The sequence below is a fragment of the Eumetopias jubatus genome, unplaced genomic scaffold, assembly GCF_037043125.1.
Source record: "Eumetopias jubatus isolate StellerSeaLion01/CBP00866 unplaced genomic scaffold, mEumJub1_p1.0 scaffold_12, whole genome shotgun sequence".
In the NCBI taxonomy this organism is placed as follows: domain Eukaryota; kingdom Metazoa; phylum Chordata; class Mammalia; order Carnivora; family Otariidae; genus Eumetopias; species Eumetopias jubatus.
The window spans coordinates 11,742,167-11,761,566 of NW_028274818.1; the positions used below are offsets into that span (position 1 = coordinate 11,742,167).

The following is a 19,400-nucleotide window of genomic DNA, read 5'->3' on the forward strand; positions in this document are numbered from 1 at the left end:
TAGCTCAAGGCAAAGCTATTAATATTTTCATGTAGTTTATTTTAAAAACTCTAAATGCCAATACTGTAAACATTTTGTATTTTCTCAACTACACCTTGTCTGAGAACAAGGAGAAGAGCATAGATAAGCAGGAATAATTCTGTGTACAGTAAAGCTGATCTATTTATCAGCTCCTGGTTTAAATTTAAATAGGATTTAAAAATAATTTTTAAAAGTCCATGCTACAACTTTAAAGACTATTTCTGTGCACTTTTAATTCTGGACACAATTTTCAAAATTGCATGATGGAGGTAAGAATTTAAAAAACCCACCAGAATGTAAATAACAGGGAAGAACATCTCCAACTGAAAGCGCCAAACATACATTTATGTGCAGAAATCTAGACAACTATACAAGTTCTTTAAGCAATCATCTGTTTTATTATACAACTCTATGAACAGAAAATGAACAGAAATACACAATATACTTACCTGTACATGTGAAACCTACTTTTTTAGCTACAGATACTTAGTATACTTCACACGGACTTCAGTTGTCCAGTCCCTAACTATGTATGTCCTTATTGCATGAAGGGCGAATTCTACATGGGGGGGAGACTCACAGGCCAATCGCGTTAGGCATTACCAATACATTCAAAACTGTACCTCATATGTGGATGTATCTTCCCTGATCCTGTAAATTTGAGTTTCTTTACAGCTTAAGCTCATTTGCTATTTTAGATGCAATGTTCTTAAAGGCAATAGATGTCCCAGATATTCGCTTGAAGCGGACCCCGTTCAGGGACAGCCGCGGCAACTTGCAGACCTCCATCTCCCACTGCACGAGGCTGTCCTGTCTAGCATCTCCATGGACACAGAAAAGCAAAAACCTCTCTTTCTGTTCATAATCACAGTTATTTGCATCTAACACTTTCCGGATTTCTCTCATCATGTCATTGGGGTCCATTGAGCTAGTGGTCTTCATACTCCACGTGAACCGCAAAGAGCGTGGCTTAGAGTCTTTACCTTCTTCCTTGTCTCTTTCTTTCGGCTCCCCTGACGTACTTCTAGAAGGGGAGGGCAAAGGGAGGGTACGGAAACAACAATTCCATTCAGCAAACAAATCAAAGCACATGTGAAATCTAAGCGGTCATCGCTCAGTGTCTAATGAATCTACCCAATTTATAGACTACCTCCAGGTAATTACAAACATTTGTGTCACCTTGCTGTCCCCAGAACAGACCCCGGGACGCCATCTGCCTTGGCTTTGTTTGTGGGAAACAAGTTTACAGCTGAAAGTGAAGAACTTAACACTTTGTCAGTTCCCTGCAAAAGCAGATTCTCCATTTTTTGTACATTTACAGAAACAGAAACCGCTAGCATTGTACTTATAAATACACATTTTAAAAAATATAAATTTCCCTTTTTTTCCCTACCTTTTTTGGGTAGCAAAAGGACTGGGGACAAGGCTAGTAGGAATGGCTACAGGGGTTATTTACACCCAATCGTGCCGACAAAGGGCGCTGTATTGCCAGGGAATAAAGGCGTCAGGTCATAGCGCACGTGGAGGTGTAGACGTCAGGCCCTCTCGGGGTTTCGACATTTTGCTAAAGAGATCCTTAACGTAGTCTGCCAGGCTCCATGTGACCCACACCCCCACTCCTACCTCCAACCCCTCATCTCGTACCATCTTCCTCCCCGCTTCCTCCTCTCGAGACACACTGGCCTCCACGCTGTTCCTCGGAACGTGTGGGCTATGTTGCTTTCAGGCTTTCCCCTCAGGGAGCCGCACGGCTCACGCCCTTACTTCCTTCAGATCTCTGCTCACTTTCTGCCTGCGGTCTAGCCTGACCACCCTCGGACCCACCAGCCCCCCCCAACCCTGCTCTAGTGCTTCCTCTACGGCACTTGCTACATTCTAATATAGTATTTTTTCCCTAATACGCCATTTAATTCATTTATGTATTACAGTTATTACGTACTGTCTGACTCTACCACTAGACTGTAAATTCTAGGAGATCAAACAGTTTTGCCTGTTTTGCTCACTGGTCTATCTCAGGCCTCTAGAACTGTGCTGGGCACATGGGAGCTGATGGACACATGTTTGTTAAGTGAAATCAACCTTACTGAATTGTCCTTATTGTAGGTCTCCCATAAGTAATACAGAACCAGAAAACCTATTTCAAATAATCACAGAAAGGTAAAATAGATTACTTATGATTCAGAAGACCCTGTAATTAAATTTGTGGAGCAATTTTCCAAATAGAGATGTTGCAATTTTAACTTGTTAATCTAGCTCACTTATATGTGATTTAAAGAAAAAATGATATACTTTGAAAGGAGTCTATAACCTACGATAAAAACATTTTGTTTTTATGTATATATGTATTCATATATACACTTTATGTCAATATTATCATATAATACATATTTGCACATATATTCGTATATATGAATTTTTATGTATACATTTATATGTTTTCCTCCTCATTCCTAGGTCCCTGAGCCCAAAGCTCTGCAAACTATGCAAGTTTGAGAAAATCAGAAAAGGAAGAAGTAGAGAAAATAAATTGATAAGACACTGTTTATTTCACTGTCTTCTCTATCATTTTCTTTTTGCTCACGGACTCTAAGCCACTGCATCACAGGCCTCCTTGGGCATGCAGATCTCATGAGAGTCGTTTATCAGAACCACATGTACAACCCCAGGTATGGAATCGGCATGCCAGGGCTGCAAGGGACCCAAGAGAACACGTGATTGAACCCTCATTTTAAAAACAGAACTGATGGCTAGGAAACTGACGTTACTTTTTCTAAGGTCATAGAGCTGATGAGCTGAAAAGCAAAAACCAGGAATCAGTTTTTCTTCCATTCCACCAAGGTGACCTGGTGACCTTGAGATGACAGGCACATACAAGATGTTTTTCTACATGTACCTCAAAGGCATCGCCACTGGTGACATTAACTGTAGAAAGCTCCTGAAAATGTTAATACTAACAGCAAACATTTATTGGGCACTTACTAGGTGCCAGGAACTGTTCCCAACACCTAACATGCATTATTTACTCATTTACCCTAACGACTCTGGACTCTGACCTAAGGTCACACAGCTAGGCAAGTGGTAGGACACGGCTCAAACCCCTGGGTCTGGCTCGAGAGCCCCAGTCACGCCCCTGACATGACAGGACCTCCTGCTCCTTATTGTTTCTTCAACTGTAGAATGGATACTTTCCACCTGGCTGTTGTGAGAACTGAATGACCAGCTAGTAACAGGCAGGAGGCATTCAATAAGTTTGTTGAAAAGCAGAAAGAAAAAGAAGAAAGAAAACAAAACCCAACAACAACAAAAGAAAGGGACACGCAGCCCCGTGAAAAGGACAGAGTAGAGACAGGTGGCCCACCTGTGGCACTCACTGTACTATTACGTGTCTCAGAGGGAAATTTAGTGGAAAGGCAGGATGAGACCCAAGAGGCTCTAAAGTGACGACTAAGTGAGGGAGGGGCTAAAAACAAATGTCCTTCATGTTTATTTGACAGGCAGAAGGAAAGTTACAAATATTTGTCCTGCCTCCCCACCTCTGGCTGCCTACCATGGTGACTCGGGCACCTAACTCAATAGAGAAACATTTCAACTATTGTGACCAAACAAATATAGCGCAGTTTGCAAAATAGATTACCTAGGAATGCTTAATAAAGTTTTTCCAAAGCTCGTTATGTTTTATATTTTAATTAATTTTAAGAGGTAGAAATTAAATTGGGGCTTGTGCTCAGCTGGTCAAAAGTTGTTCTTGAATGAAGCTGGAGCATCTGTCCTACTGAGGAGCTGCTTGCCCAGGTTCTGCGATTCATATGGGATCTTTTCACGCTGGTATACATTCCAAATAATGTAATGCCTTCCTTTCTTCAACTTCCCGTTTGTTAACATGAACACAAGTACTAACATGTCATTGATGTGGTCCCCTGACCAGCAGCATCAGCACCTCACACAGCCACCCCCACCCCAACCACGAACCCTGGGGGGGCTGGCCCACCTGATTCTGACTCGGCTTGTGTTGGAGACCCGCTGTCAGGAGGAATACACAACCACCACTGCATGCCAAGAACCATCAAGTAAGGCAGGGCGAGAGTCTTAAAATGTCGTCCACCACTGAACACTCACCCAAAATACGTTCCTAATATCAAACCTTCCTACATATTTGGTCACCTCCATGTTCGGTGTTACGTAATTCCAGTTACATCCTTTTAGTGAGAAAAGGATCAGTACATTTTAGTCCATTAATTCTTCTGCTAGGACATATTTTATAGGACAGGAAGGCTACTTCTCTATGAAGCATACCAGTCAAAATAATGTTTAGATAACACAAACTTCAAGTTATTTAACTCACACTTCATTAAGCGCTCAGCAACATTAAGAAAACCCATCCCGATATAAAAACGTAAAATACACATACTGTCTAGTTTTTAGCTCTATTCAGATTTATTAGGTCCTGCACGTCTTTGGAGGGCACGTTTGCACACACGGGGGCCCTAGTGGCGAAGTATTCATAGTGGCTCCTCACCTTGAGGTGTCTGTGCGGCCACTGGCTTCGCCTTCACTTGGATCCCTCAAAACAAAGTGGAGGTTGAGATTTAATGATAAGAGTGAAAAGTATACCAAGAAAACCTACATCTAAAATGATGTTAAAGTTAACGTGTTAAGCAAACTTCTAACATGACACTTTTCTGTTACTAGTCAGTCTGACACTGCTTTGCACGTTTTCATTGTAACCAGCTTAACTGTCATTTTATTGAGCGTCTACTGGGTCTTGTCAGAGAGGAGATGCTAGGTTGACGGCTTAGGATTTTTTTTTTTTTTTTTTTTTTTGTAAAACAGGATCTTCCAATTCCCAGTCACAATTTCAAAGTCAGAATTTATCTTTTGGTTGAGTTTAGTTCAACCTACAGTTAAAACTATTTAATAATTTTCAGCGGCAAGATCCAACTTCGTATTTGTTATTAAATGTAATTCTAGTAGTCGCTCAATTTAGAAAATATATGTTAACCTTGTCGTTAGAAATAAAGTTCAACATATATAAGTGTTTCTAAAAATAAGTACCAATTTTTAAATAAGCAATTAACTTCAGATGTAACACTAACGTTTCATGCACATGATAAAATGTTACAGCACACCAACAGCCTATCCAAGCAGGTGAGTCTAAAAACATGAAATCAATCTTAAGCAGAAACATTGATCTTACCTGGACATCCACCTGTGAAATAAAACCAGGAAAACTCTACTAATTGTCCTTCTGTTGAATGTCATTAATATTTTTTAAGTCTACCAAAATCTTAACTACTTTGTCACTTTTCAAATGTAATTAAATATTGACATAGAGCATCAAGTTATAAACCATTTTAAATGCATTAAGAAATGGCATGTGAGAGCAAAATACTATCAAATCACTGGGAAAAAATAACCAACTCAAACCCTGAAGTTAATGTTTCCTTAATGTTCTAACCATTCTAGAAACACTCAATGTTATTTATGTAAAGTGAATTCAATGGGAATAAAATCAGGGCCACTCTCCTCATTCCCCAAATTAACGAAACACATCCATACACTGAGCTCTACAACTTGAACTGGAGGTTAGAAACATGAATGCCTTCTGCTTCTTAGGGTCTTCAACTAGAGGCCTTTTGTGACAAACATGTTGTATTCTCACATTCAAATGCGGGTTTCTTAAATTCCTAGTAACTGGCATTTTCATTGGCAAGTGTAATAATTCAGTGTTATCTACACGAACCTATCTTTACGATAGCACACGGCCATAAATAAGACACAGACATGTACACCGTCAGGCCCATGCGGCTGCGCTGATGTCCCGGAGGGCAGCCCATGCATGGGAAATAAGGCCAGTAAGGCCGCTGCTTCAGTCCAAAGGGGCGTGCATCTCACAGGGCTTTTCTGTCCCGTTTCTATTTTGCCATCTAAGTCACTGTTAGCAGACACTTTAAGCATTAGGAACGAAACACTCCCTAGGCTCTACTTCTGCTCTCTCTGTTGAAATAGCCACTGACTCGCCACGTCGTTCCCACGCCCCGTTCCTGCCCTCCTGGACGCTGACACAAGCAGTGACTTGAAGAACGTCTGCTGCCTGGCACTGGTTTCAAATAGTCCAGCAGCCATGGAGGGAGGCAGCTGGGGAGAGAGAGCCTGCTGGCTGTCACAGCACATGCAGGCTGGCAGGGCTCCCCAACACTCAACACTTAAAAATCAAAACCAAAAACGGCCACATACCTTATACACAGCAATATATACTGAAGTGAACTAATCTGGTTATCCCCATAGTGAGCTATGGTTAAAAAATCCTAAGGTCTGAGACAATCTCCAGTTGATACAGTAGTTCTATAGAACCATCCAAAGCAAATCGTTCTCCACGCTATTTTAAAAGGCTTTTTTTTTTTTAAAGCTTTTGAAATAGTATGTCTACACCCTCCCTTGATAGAGAACTCTAGTGTAAATCACTTTCCTAATTGGAAAGTTCTTTCCTAACACCAGAAAACAACTCTCTCACATGGTCATTTCAGCATACAGCCTCTCTACTGGCCAAGGAGAGCTTACTAACTGGCTTCCTCTTTGTAATAATGGTTTTCTAGTACATGAAGGATTAACTCCAAATTATTCTTTATCCTTCCCTTCTAAAGTTTAACAACCCAAATTCTTTTACCTTTTTCCCTATAACATCCTATCTTTTCCTCTTTTTAAGCATTTAGTGGCACATCAACTCAGTTGGTTCTCAAGTTGATGGGGTGTTGGGGTGCCTGGCCCGGAGCATTCCTGGGGGCGGCGCTGGTCACTCGGGGTGCCAGTGTGGGGGTTCCATTTCTTCAGGTGTGAGGCATGGTGAAGTGAGGAAGGCAAAGGCAACAGAGAGAAAGGCAGGGCTTGAACCCAGAATGAATGGGCTTAAGAAGAGACCAGTGGGAGGGACGGACAATCTGGGAACTGAGGTGAGAATAATAAATAATAAGGCTGGAATAGCTCTTGAACATCAAGAAATTCTCCCAGTTCTCTCCAAGCCTCCAAGCCTCCAACCCTCCCGAAAGTTCAATATGCCGAACATACCCTGTTCTTCCCCTGCACTTCCCGTCTGTTGGCTGCTAAGAACTTAGCAGGTTCATTCCTGGTATGGAAACCAGTGCTTTGATTGTCTTCCTGCATTAGGTCGTTTGTGGTATCCTACGCAAGCCCCTCTCCAGCTACACGATGCTAAGGGAAGACTGTGTGTGTGACAGTGAGCACACACACATTTGTAAAGCCAAGGCTGTTCATGTGGTGACAAGTGACCTCAGAGGAGAACTGCGAATTTTTTCTCTTCTCTAACCAAACCCAGAATTAATTAAAATGTCAAAAATGAAGAGACATTAAAAAAATCCCACCAAATTGCTGACAAAGGATGGCAACCTCCTCCCGGCCTTCTTCTGTCCCCAAAACTCTCTATGAAATGACATTGTTCAGAAGTTAATAAAGGCATCATGGAACGTTAGAAATGTTCACGTTGGCTCCCCTCAGAGGCCAGCTCAGAACACCCCTAACCCCCAGAGTACTTTCTATTTCAGGGCTTGCTCCCTCTAGAGCACTAACCAGGATTTATTATAACCTTATGTGTTTACTTTTAAAGCCTGTCTTCCACACTATTCAACCATTCATTCCATAAATGTCCGAACGTCCTATGTGTCATTGCAGACACTCAATATTCAGCAGAAGATTTAGCAGAGAACAAACAGGTAAAGCGGTGGGGGCGGGGGAGCAGTTCTTTCAGGTAGTGTTAGGTGCTGTGGAGAAAAACAAAGCAGGCAGAGGGCATGCTGGGGAGGCCGGGATCTTACACAGGGGACGGAGGAAGGCCTCGCCGAGGAAGGGACACTCCCACAAAGACGCAACAGCGGTGCAGAAGCAGCCAGCCGTGCGGGAGTGGGGGAAGAGGGTTCCAGGCAGAAGGACCTGCACACACAAGACCCTGCACGGCAGGCCCAGTGTGCGTGAGGACACTCAGCCGCCCCGTGCGGGTGTGCGACCGGCGACGGGCAGGGGGGACAAGATGAGGTCAGAGCAGAAATGCGCGGCCACACCACGTAGGGCCTCAGAGGCCACTGTGCAGGCTTCGAATTGTATTCTGAGCGGAATAAAAGCAAGCAGAGGGCTTTCAAGCGCGGACAGACACTGCTGAGCACAGAAGAGGACAAGGGCAGAGCGAGGAGACCCGTTAGCAGGTGGAAGATGAGCAGTGGGTTCGGTGACAGAGGCTGCGGTGGGGGTGACAGAAGAAGCTACGTCCGGGAGATGCTGGGAAGGCAGAGCCAACGCCACAGGCCAGCAGGCCTGGCATGTGGTCTGAGAAATAACTCACTTGTGGTCTGAGAACCAGAAGGAAGGTGTCACCGTTACCTAACGCGGTGAAGAACGAGGGAGGACTGGTGTGGGGAGGCGGGTGGGGAGCTGGATTTTTGACACGGTCTGTCCGGGAGTCTACGACACAGCCGCATGGAGAGGCTGAGGAGACAACCGGCTATGTGAGTCTCTAGTTCAGAGGCAAGAACTGGGCTAAAGACATACGTCTGGGAGTTGATAACGTAAGATGAATGTAAGGTCATCAGTCTGAATGAGATCAGCAAGAGAAGAGAAAGTTCGAGCCCAAGCTCGAGCCCTGGGGCAGTCTGACACTTAGGGGTGGGGGTTGGGGGGAAGGGAACCTGAAAAGAACCAGCAAAATGGCCTGAGATGGAACAGTTAGTTTGTGAGGCAGGAGGAAGACCAAAAGCCAAGCGAGCAAAATGTTTCAACAGTGTGCCGTGCTGCGCAGGAAGTGCTCCTAGGAAGGGGGCTCCATCCGTCTCCCTCACGGCCGGATCGATGGCACCAGGATGGCGCCCAGCAAGCAGCAGGTCCTCCCAGATTTGTTACATGGCTCTATGGCCATCCTCCATCCCAGGCTCCCAACAGACTTTCTCCATGCCACGTTCTCGCTCTGACATTCTGTCCTGATCTCTTGTTCAGGGCTCTTGACTATGCTCCCTCTAGAATCTACATTTTCATTGCAAAGTAAAGAGAAATGTTATATGCTGCTTAATGTACAATTAGTAATCAAGCTTTTAAACTCAAACCCATTTTCCTTCACTTCAAAATTAATCCTGGCTTCACCATGATTAATTAATCCTGGCCTATCAAAAGGGCTTTGAATAGTCAGCCAAATTCCACCCAGCAAAAACTATTGCTGATCGAACCAGGACCCTGCAGACGGTCAGACAGCACTACCTGTCATGCTGACTCTGTTGGGAGCTTCCGGCTCTTTCTCTCTCCAGGTGTCATATGCTGCATGGTCGCTGCCCAAATGGTACAACATCACAGTTGATAGGGTTAGAAACTGATGTTGCACTTGAGTATTTAAAGTTTTAAATTCTGGGTGATCCTGGGTAAACTGGTCCATGAATAGCTCCAAGAAGAGGCAAGAGACTAGAGTTGCTTCTTCTCTTTTCTGCATCCACTCTTTGAAATCCTAGGAACACTAATAACCTGGGCAATTATTTAATTAATATTTTTTAAAGCATGTGTAATAATTTCCTCCCTATAATTTCTTACCTGCTCAAACAACTCTATGCTATGGAGCTTTCGCTGCCCCCCACCCAACCCCGTGGACAGCTGTGCGTTCCTCTGGCCTCCCCACGCTGTCTCTGCAGTACGCATTGTGCCTTCTACCACGGTCAGCTGCGTACACGTGCGCCCCTTTTGGGATTTGAGGGTCTGGAGCGCACAGACGCGGTCTTATTCATCTTTGTGTCCTGCACGGCACCTAGCACAGGGCTTTGCACGTACAGGATTTTGCAGGCTTTTAGGAGGACCTGATAAAAGATCAAATGGACATCCACCTGCGTTGTGTTCAGCAACTTCTATCATCAATGTTTAAGCTTACTTTTGAGAAAAGAGCACAATTCTATTTGATTAGAAGTTGACTATACTTGTATTCATTTTGTGTTTGCTGTGTTTTGATGTTAAGCTTCTATGATGTTAAGTTACATAAGTAATCTATGTGACTCCAATACAGAGGCTTTTCACGAGAAAGGAAAACAAAGGGTAAACTATATATTATTAGTGAACAGTTGAAAAGTACTCCTAAAAAAATATTATTTCAAGGATAAATGGCAACTCATTATTTCCTTTTTTAAAAAATCAAGGCTTTTGAGTAGGGGATAATCTGTTTGTTAAAACACACATTTTTTATGTCAAGTTTTCCTCTTTCCACTCTATTTTACAGAATTTAACAATTCTTATCTTGCCCATTTTTTTCTCTCTCTTAGGGAAAAATACTTTATGTCCTCCTTGATTTTCTTCTTCAAACTTCTGTAAAATGCCTTGAAACCATTTTGGAAAATCACCACAAAGGTGAAAGAAAAAACACCAAGTCTCATTCGTAATTCCTAGAGGAAACAAAACACCATGGCTAATTGGTACTGACCTGCGAACGAATTTGGATGTTATTTTGCTTATTATACCGGTTGACGTTCCCCTCCTGGCGTGTGCAAACGCGCCCGCTTCGTGGGATGGTGAGGCAGGTGGCCCGTTGTAAGCGGCGCTGCGGCGCTCCCGGAGCTGCTCCCCGTGGAAGGTGCTGCGGCTGGAGCTCCCCCGGGGGAAGCGGGTGCGGTCCGGAGTGGAGGCACTAATACTGTGAGCAGATGGGGAGGCAGCAGGTGCCCTCTGTGCCGCACTGTTGGGACAAATCAAGATACATTATTCAGAAGAATGACAGAGAAAGCTTCCACTCATTCTAAAAGCTATCAAAGCAAGACAAAACAAAAAATAAAAACTACCAAAAGCTTGCCATGTCTACCTTTCCTAGGCCCCTATTTTACCTGCTCCCATTAGAGATGCATGCGGGTAACTGTTATTTAGGGAATCACTGTATGGAGAGGGATAATAACATTTCAGTTTGGAACTAAATGCCTTTTACAGAAATATAGTTATTAAAGAGTAAAAAGTTATTGAAACAGGGATACAAACACTCTTCGGAATCAGGAATGCCAAACCGGGGTGCTGCATGTATATTTTTTACTATTCTCTTACTTTAAGCCATTCAGCAATGTGGAACATGAATGTTGTTACTCATCAAAAAGCATCTGAATGGAACCATTGCGTATTTACAACGTAGGCCTCAGGGACAGCACAATACTCTGTGACACCACTGACGTGAGTAATAAACCTTTCACTAAAGATGCTTCTGAATTTAAGAAATCCTAACATAGACAAATACTGGAAAAATGGGCATGCCACTTTAAACCTAAAAGGGTTCTTTAAGATCATCTGTTTCCCTGATAAACAAAAAGGCCAATTTCATTAAAAAAAAAAAAAAAAAAGGACCTGGCAGTAGCCAGGGTTACCCAAAGGTCTCCATTCCCAGTCTCATGTATTTTTGTTTTTACACCATAAAAAATTCAATTTACCTGAATGACAAATTGGGCAGCAATCCTTTATGGATGGATTTAAAACAAAATCCTTACAGAAAATTCCTTTAGAAAATGATTTAAATCATAGGCAACATTTTTGAAAACAGGCAGGGTGTGGTGTGTTTATGTTACAATTCAACTTTTCCCTCTGCTACAGACACTGAATCTTCTCAGAAAGCTCTCGATGTGATGGTGCTTATCATGTATTTTTATATGGTGCTATGTTCTTAAATGAAATGCACCCAGCACGTTACCCGGGCCGGTAAGCTTCAGAGCCGTCTTTAATGGTTGGCAGTGTAACTTTAATAGGATGGCCAGAAGTGGACATGGACTTCTGGTGGCGGGGTCGTGCTGAGGGGACAGCAGAAGCCACAGCAGAGCCTGCAGAAGATATGCTACTTGCGGACATCTCCGTAAGGCTTTCGACAGAAAACAGTTGAGAAGACCATAGAAATGTAAAAGAGAAGAGAAATTGCAGTTTACTAAAATTTAAGAGATAGATTTTTAAAATCTAAATTGACTACACCTTTCATGACTGAGACACTTAAGAGAAACTGACATTAGTGGCATTATTAGTGACTAACAAACCAATATTCTTGCCAAAAAATGTACAAAATGAATTTACCACCACCTTCCATGAAAAAGATCCCACACACGCTTGCTCTATAAATGTGAATCTGAGAAGGTATGAAATTACTTTTATGATCGGAGACCTTTTTCACTTTCCAAAAGACAAAGTTTGGTGTAACGTGTTGCTGGGGTTTATTGTCCCTTATACAATAAGAATGCATAATTACAACAAAGATACTGTCTCTGGAAACATCATCAAAACACTTTCAGCTCGTATTATTAATCAATCGGTTAACTGTCATAGGTTAAAGGAGCTGCAGATCAGGACTTCGTATAGGAAAAGTAATAAAGTCAGAAATCAATTCCCAAGTCTTTTTCTAGCCTAAAGGATCGTATGTCTGAGGAAGATACATTTACCTCTGTACACCTTATAATAACACTTACTTTGCGTGTCCATTATTTGGGAGGGAACAAATGTTAAGCACAGTCTGTCTGGTCCACTGACATGACGAGGGATGGAGCTAAGAACAAAATTTTATGAGAACAGGCTCCCTGCCCTTCTGTACTATATTGATGAAGAGCCCTTACAACTCATGATGAAAAGCAGCTAAATTTTTTAAATAATAAAAATAAAATGATTTGTCATTATTTAAGATAAAACATGTTGAGAATTCCATGGTTCTCAATGAGCAGTTAAGATGGCCACATTTCTTTAGACGAAGGAAAATAAAACCTTCATGGTTTGGATACAATAATGGCTTGATGGGAGGGGGAAGGGTAAGAAGTGAAGGCTAACAAAAAAAAAAGTAAAGTAAAAGATAAAAAGGAAGCAGCAGGTATATAATAAGACTCAAATTAAGAAGATCAGATTAGGAAGGTAAAAATCTGCTTTGTTTGTTACAGGGAAATATTTACTATCAGGTTTTATGCAGCAATTCTCAGGTTAAGAGATTTACCTCCTGTTTTCCCAAAGTATGCTCCCATCCTTCCATTCTGGTACAAAAGGGGAGATGCCCTAGTAAGAACAGTTGGTTGCAACTGTACCCTCTAGTAGTCCCTTTGCTCTTGACCCATGGGCTACAGGTGTTCTAGCAAGAGCAGTTAACGCACGCCGCCAAGGAAGCGGGCACCACTAGAGCAGTTAACGCACGCCGCCAAGGAAGCGGGCACCACGTGGCGCGGTGACAATTACCTGCTGTCTTTGCCATTCTGCAACGCCACGTACCGATCTGTGGTCCTTTCGCACACATACGTGTTCCTTCTTGCCATGCTGCCTCCAGGATACACATTGCTCTTTAAGAAGGAAAGAAACCCCACCTTAAAATTCCGACTGTAGTTGTGGAAAGTCAGAGAAATGAATTTAAGCTGCAAAGGACTTTGAAAAAAAAAAAAAATCCACGGTAGAATTTTCATTTATCAGGCCTTACACGAAAAAGCTCAATCTCACACGTCTGTCTCTCAGTTAGACGGCAGGAGTGACAGGCAAAGCATGACAAGCTCATGACAGTTTTAGCTTGTGGTCCTGCAGCCGCAGTGAGCTGTTGTTTGGAAGTAACGAGAAAGCTGGGTTTTTATTCCCTCCTCTGTAAGCTGGCGTAGGGAGAAGGGCAGGGGAGTGGTACAGGCAGTTCGATGGGACCGGGAGCGAGAGGCAACTCCACAAGAAATGTGATCACAGACCAGCAAGCTGTGGTGGTGACGGTGGTTGCCCTGCAGGCCTGCAGGCTGCCATTCTTCACCTGCTCAGGGAACCCCCAGGGCCCATGGTAATGTTAAGGAGACAAAGTCTCCTGGGTCAGAGGCACGCCCTGCTGTGGCCACCAAGAGAGGGGTGTGCAGGGCCTCAGGATATCCCCGCATCGCAGGTCTTAGCCAGGAGTCAAGCCAAGTCTGAGCAGCTCTGGAGCAAAGAGAATAAGCAAAGAGGGATGGCATCTCCTCATCACGCACACCACCACTGATCTGTAACCTCTGCTGTCATGCCCGCCAAAGTCTGGGCTAGTTATGAGTACTAAACTATGCAGGAATGACTTCCAAAGGGATACATGCTCTTCTGTTTAATCCTTACTCCAATAGAAAAAAAAATTCTTTATTTTTGGCTAATCTGGCTTTCACTGTTCTCTAAAATACATAACTAACTTAAAATTTGTTTAAACATAAGAGCTAGAAAGTTAATAGATATATGTCTCAACTAAGTTTGGAGGAGCAAAAAATCCTCATATAAACAAAATTGTTTAAGTGCAGATTTCAAACTTTTCAATGGCACAGGTTCCTGGGTGGAAGGAATTTTGTCACCATTTACATAAAAAACACAAATTAAAAACTATAAAAGTATGGTAGAAAAGAGTAAGATTACTAAGAACATTTTTTAGGTAAGACACTGTCCATGTTAAGTAAGGCAAAAAAAGCCGGTTTCATTATGGAGACATCCATTATGAAACTAGCTTGCATTAAGTTCTTAAAGAACCTTTACTTTTGATAATTTCATCGTTTTGGCTAAACCGTCATATAAGTAATCTAACCGTGAACAAATTCCTGGTCAATTCTTTCTGGCCATTTGCAGTAACACTACTTTGCTTCTCAAAGTGTGACGGGTGTGACCAGTTTCTCCTTCAAGACCGTGCCTTCTGGGTTCGCCATCCTCACGTGCCACCTCCCTTCCCTTGTTCCCTGGATGCCAGTGACACTCAGGTGGAGCAGCCCCCCAGGGAAACTGAGGATACAATCATGCAAAAGTTACAGAAATACAGTCTCACTGATCCTATGTGACAGACATGCATCTATAAAATTAACTTTTAGAATTGACGTTCAGGTCTACGGCCATACCACCCTGAACGCGCCCGATCTCGTCTGATCTCGGAAGCTAAGCAGGGTCGGGCCTGGTTAGTACTTGGATGGGAGAATTGACGTTCAGTGAGGCTCTGTTTAGGATTTGGGGACTAGATCTAAAACCACCCTTGCAGACCCCTGAACTCTCAGCTTGGCAACTTCCCTATAGTGGATATACACATTTTTCTGGATTTTCCAAGAAACCAAGCCTGTGTAGACAACTTCCCTGGGCCTATTTCATACTAACATGCTTGTATTTTATATAATTACACTGTAATTTTTATGAAAGTGTTTTATATTATAATCATTATAGCATTCTTAGCCTTTCTGAGTCTCCCTAAAGTAGTATCTCCTTCCCCTTGTTCTTTTAAAAAAGGTGATTGATAGTATTTTTTACAGGACGTAAAATTTTATATTTTGTTATTATTTATATGTGATAAATAATATTGAAAAACAAATTTACAAGTTTTATTGTCTTTTTGATGAAAGGATAGCATAACATATTTGCATCTTCAAAACTCACCATTTGGCTTCCGAGTTTCTAGGCTAGCCAAAAGCTTACCATTAACTGCTACATGCAAAATTTCTGGAGGGGAATTTCTTGAAGGGAAAAATAATAAGTTTGTTCTTCCTGCATATTACTACAGAAAGACTCCCAAGGTCTCTCACAAATAGAAACACTTCCATCATTTAGAGTCTGTAATGTTGTGAGGTGAGAACAGTAAAACAGATGATTCTGATCACCAACCATTATATTTAACTACTTACCCTCAGAACTCCCCCCACTGTCAATATCACCCTTAAGTCATCTGGTAGACTCATGTTAAGTCATACTGTCAAGAGAATCATACTTATAAGAGCTTTTACTATTGGTTTAAAAAAGCTCCTGATTTTATAAACATTAAAAACACTATTAAACTATATCACCTACTAAATAATCTATGCATCTTAAGGGTATTGTTTATTTTTCCATCAGAAAGTAAAAAGCCATCAGAGGGGAGGTGGGTGGGGGGATGGGTTAAATAGGTGATGGGGATTAAGGGGGGCACTTGTGATGAGCACCAGCTGTCATGTGGAAGTGCTGAATCACTCTATGTACACCCGAAACTAACAGTACACTACACTGTATGAAAACTAACTGGGATTTAAATAAAAAACTTAAAAAGTGAAAAGCCATGTCATGTCATTTGAGTGGATTACATATTTTCTATTGTACTTCATTTATAAACAAATAATGGAGTCACTGGCAAAATGTTTATTTTTTTCAATCAATATTTTATAATATGACAGAGCCTGGATTATAAATGCTCAAGTTCCTTCCTTCTGGACATTACCTCAAAGAAAAGGGATTAAAGCTGTCTGTTTGGCTTTTGTAGTTTGGGGTCAGCAAACTTTTTCTGTGAGGAGTCAAATGACACACATTTTATGCTCTGCAGGCCACACCATCAATGTCACCCGTAGTCTGGGAAATGCAAATTAAAAACAAAAGGATATACTTTTTTGTTTTTTGCCCCTGAGGCAAAGATTTTTAAAGATCGATAATATCCAGTGGTTGATGAGCTTGTAGAGATATAATTACTCTCTAATTATTCCAACCATTAAAATTACCCTGGCAGTATTTATTAAAAATTTAAATGTGCATATTCCAAGGATACACACATAGCCAGGAGCGTCCATTAGCACACATTAGCGCCGGGGCTCTGGCAGCGGGGGACGGGAGTGAGGATGGAGGCTTACACACGCGGGGGTACCATGTGCCACAACAAACTGAAGAGTGGGATGGCCACCTGAGGTTAAACATGTCACCCAGAAACCAAACTTCTGAGAATGTATTTCACAGAAATATAATAATAACCTAAGTGTACAAGAATGAATATTTTGAAAAGCTGAAAACTCTGAATACCCCGACAAATAGTTGAAAAATTATGACACGTGTCTATTAATACAGATGAAATAATGTGCAGGTCTTAAGACTGTAGTAGATCTAAGAGTTCTGATGTAAAAGGACACAATAATATTTTAAGTGAGAAAAATTACCATGTAACAGGTATAGTATGATCTCATTTTTATAAAAAAATAAATCCTGTATGTACATATATATTCATTTATGTTTTCTTTAAAAAGGAGACTCTATAAAGGAATTAATCCCAAACGATAACACTAGTTATACTAGAAGTTGAGAATAGAAGGTAAGGGATGAGAAAGGGTAAACTATTAATTTTACTTGAGGCACTTTTTTTTTTAATTTAAAGATTTTATTTATTTGAGAGCGAGTGAGCGAGAAACAGCATGAGAGGGAAGAGGGTCAGAGGGAGAAGCAGGCTCCCCGCTGAGCAGGGAGCCCGATGTGGGACTCGATCCCAGGATTCCGGGATCATGACCTGAGCTGAAGGCAGTCGCTTAACCAACTGAGACACCCAGGCACCCTACTTGAGACACTTCTGGACTGTTAAAATTAAACATAAACAAGATATATTATTTTGGTTTCTCACATTGTCAAAATTAATATAGAAAATTAAGATAAATTTAGTACTAAGTGGCTCAGAACAAAATTTCTCGACCAGAATCTTTTGGCTTATGTTTTTTTTTTTTTTTCCCTTAAAGATGGTAAATACATGTGGCATGATTAACTGGAATTTAAACAAATGTCTTCGTTTTTATGCCTTCTTTAAATTAATAAATATGCTCGGAATAGCCACTAAGTGCATCAGCACTAATAATTCTGAGGAAGCTGCGTGTCAACAAGAGGAGATTACAGATAAGGGGAGATAAGGTTTACGTGGGGAAGCAACAGTGCATGATACAAGACAGCGTACAACTAAGAGCTAAATGACGTAATACAACAATCAGAAAGACTGATGAGATCTGGAGCCTTCAGTCACAGGAGGCTCGACCCAGGAGATGGGGCTTGAAATGATCTGTAGAAATGGCATTTTCATAATTTGCGGGGGGGACCTTCAGACAAGATCACCACATAAAAACAGGTGTGGAAATAGGCAGCTGAGTATATCCATGGAAAATAAGATCAGCCTGAGATGAAGGACAGCTTGCTACAGCAAGTGGCAAATAATAGGGGACCAAATTCTTTCTTTCTGTTTTGCGGGGTGACGATGCTCCAGAAACTGTCCTCTAGCTGATGTTTAGATAAAGGAAAATGATGGCCTGCCTACGAAAATTACTTTTCCAAATGATGTCTTAGACTCTATGACAGTTAAATCATTTCCAAACAGATCAGTTGGCAGGTAAGGGGTTATACTTACCAGTTCTGAAAATGGGTATGCACACCCATTTCGGAGTCTCGGAGGCGACAATCGAATCACATATTTTAAAAAGATAATGGTTTCAGTGAACTACATAAAACAGTGGGTGCTTGGGAGTTTAAATCACTTGCAGTTAAGGTTGTGTTAGGCCTTCTGGTATTTTTTTCCTTCTCTTCTCTTTTCCTACTTTCCGTAGGCTCAATCCATTTTTTTTCTTCTGGTGGTTTAAAAGTTATAAATTCTATTTTTATTCTTACGTTGTTAGCCCTTAAGTCCCTGAACTCACTAGTGAGTTTGTAAACTTACCCAGATCCTCCCATCTTCTGCTGAACAAGGCATGGGCTCTTCTTCCTTTAACCTCCACCCCATCCCTACTTCCTGGGTAGTGTCCAGGACACTGGTTCTGAATTTTCATTATTTTTCTTTTTTTGTGCATGCTACCATATACATACCTGAATAAGTTATCTGATCACTTTCAACTCCATATATTTTATGGCACTACTCCAGATCCATTTCTCTTCCTGTAAGAGTGCAGGGCTCCCCAAACCATACAGTGTTAACAAATGGGTCCCTATGTACCAAGACTGGACATATTTTATGCCTAAGAGTATGCTTATCATACCTTCATATTTAAATGACAATTAGGCAAGATATAAAATTCTGGGTTCAATGTGTTTTTCTTTTAGTACTTAAAAAATACTGTTCCACTTATCTCCCTGAATCCACGCTACTGTTGAGAAATTTGAGGTCAGTCCAAATTTTGTTCCCATTCAGGTCATCTGCTGTCTCATCCTGGAAACTTTCTAGAAGTTTTCACTTTATTTTTGGTGTGTATATGTTCCACTTTAATGAGAGCAGGAGTAGGTTTTCCTTCTGGCTTTCTGAGTCTTATTTATTTATTTATTTATTTATTTATTTGAAAGAGTGAGTGAGTGGGGGTGAGTAGGGGCAGAGAGAGAGAGAATCTCAAGCAGACTCCCTGCTGAGTGCAGAGTCTGACGCGGGGCTCAATCTCACGACCCTAAGATCATGACCTGAGCCGAAATCAAGACTTGATGTTTAACCAACTAAGCCACCCACATGCCCCTCTGAATCTTTCTACTACTAACTTTTTTCATCTTTCCTTGTTATTGTTTCTTCAAATATTTCTTCCCCTTCACTGTGTGCCCTTTCCCTTCTAAACCCCTATTATCTAGATGTTTCCAATTCTACTTCTACCCTTAGTATATCTTAGTCTTTTCTTTTATATTTTCTCTTTATTCTTTCTTGCTGTCTTACAAGA

The 19,400-nt window shown here is 41.6% G+C and overlaps 1 protein-coding gene across 1 annotated transcript in view; it reads right to left on the reverse strand.

Moving 5' to 3' along the window:
* Positions 1 to 649: 649 nt before the first annotated feature.
* The window catches only part of MARK1 (microtubule affinity regulating kinase 1), a 113,030-nt gene continuing 94,279 nt past the window's right edge, over positions 650 to 19,400 (reverse strand). The window contains exons 14-19 of the mRNA XM_088017247.1: positions 13,222 to 13,322; positions 11,714 to 11,878; positions 10,472 to 10,723; positions 5,216 to 5,227; positions 4,538 to 4,582; positions 650 to 1,045 (exon numbers count right to left, since the gene is read on the reverse strand). Coding sequence (XP_087873373.1) covers positions 691 to 1,045; positions 4,538 to 4,582; positions 5,216 to 5,227; positions 10,472 to 10,723; positions 11,714 to 11,878; positions 13,222 to 13,322 — 930 coding nt within the window. The 3' untranslated portion in view covers positions 650 to 690. The remainder of the gene's footprint in view (positions 1,046 to 4,537; positions 4,583 to 5,215; positions 5,228 to 10,471; positions 10,724 to 11,713; positions 11,879 to 13,221; positions 13,323 to 19,400) is intronic.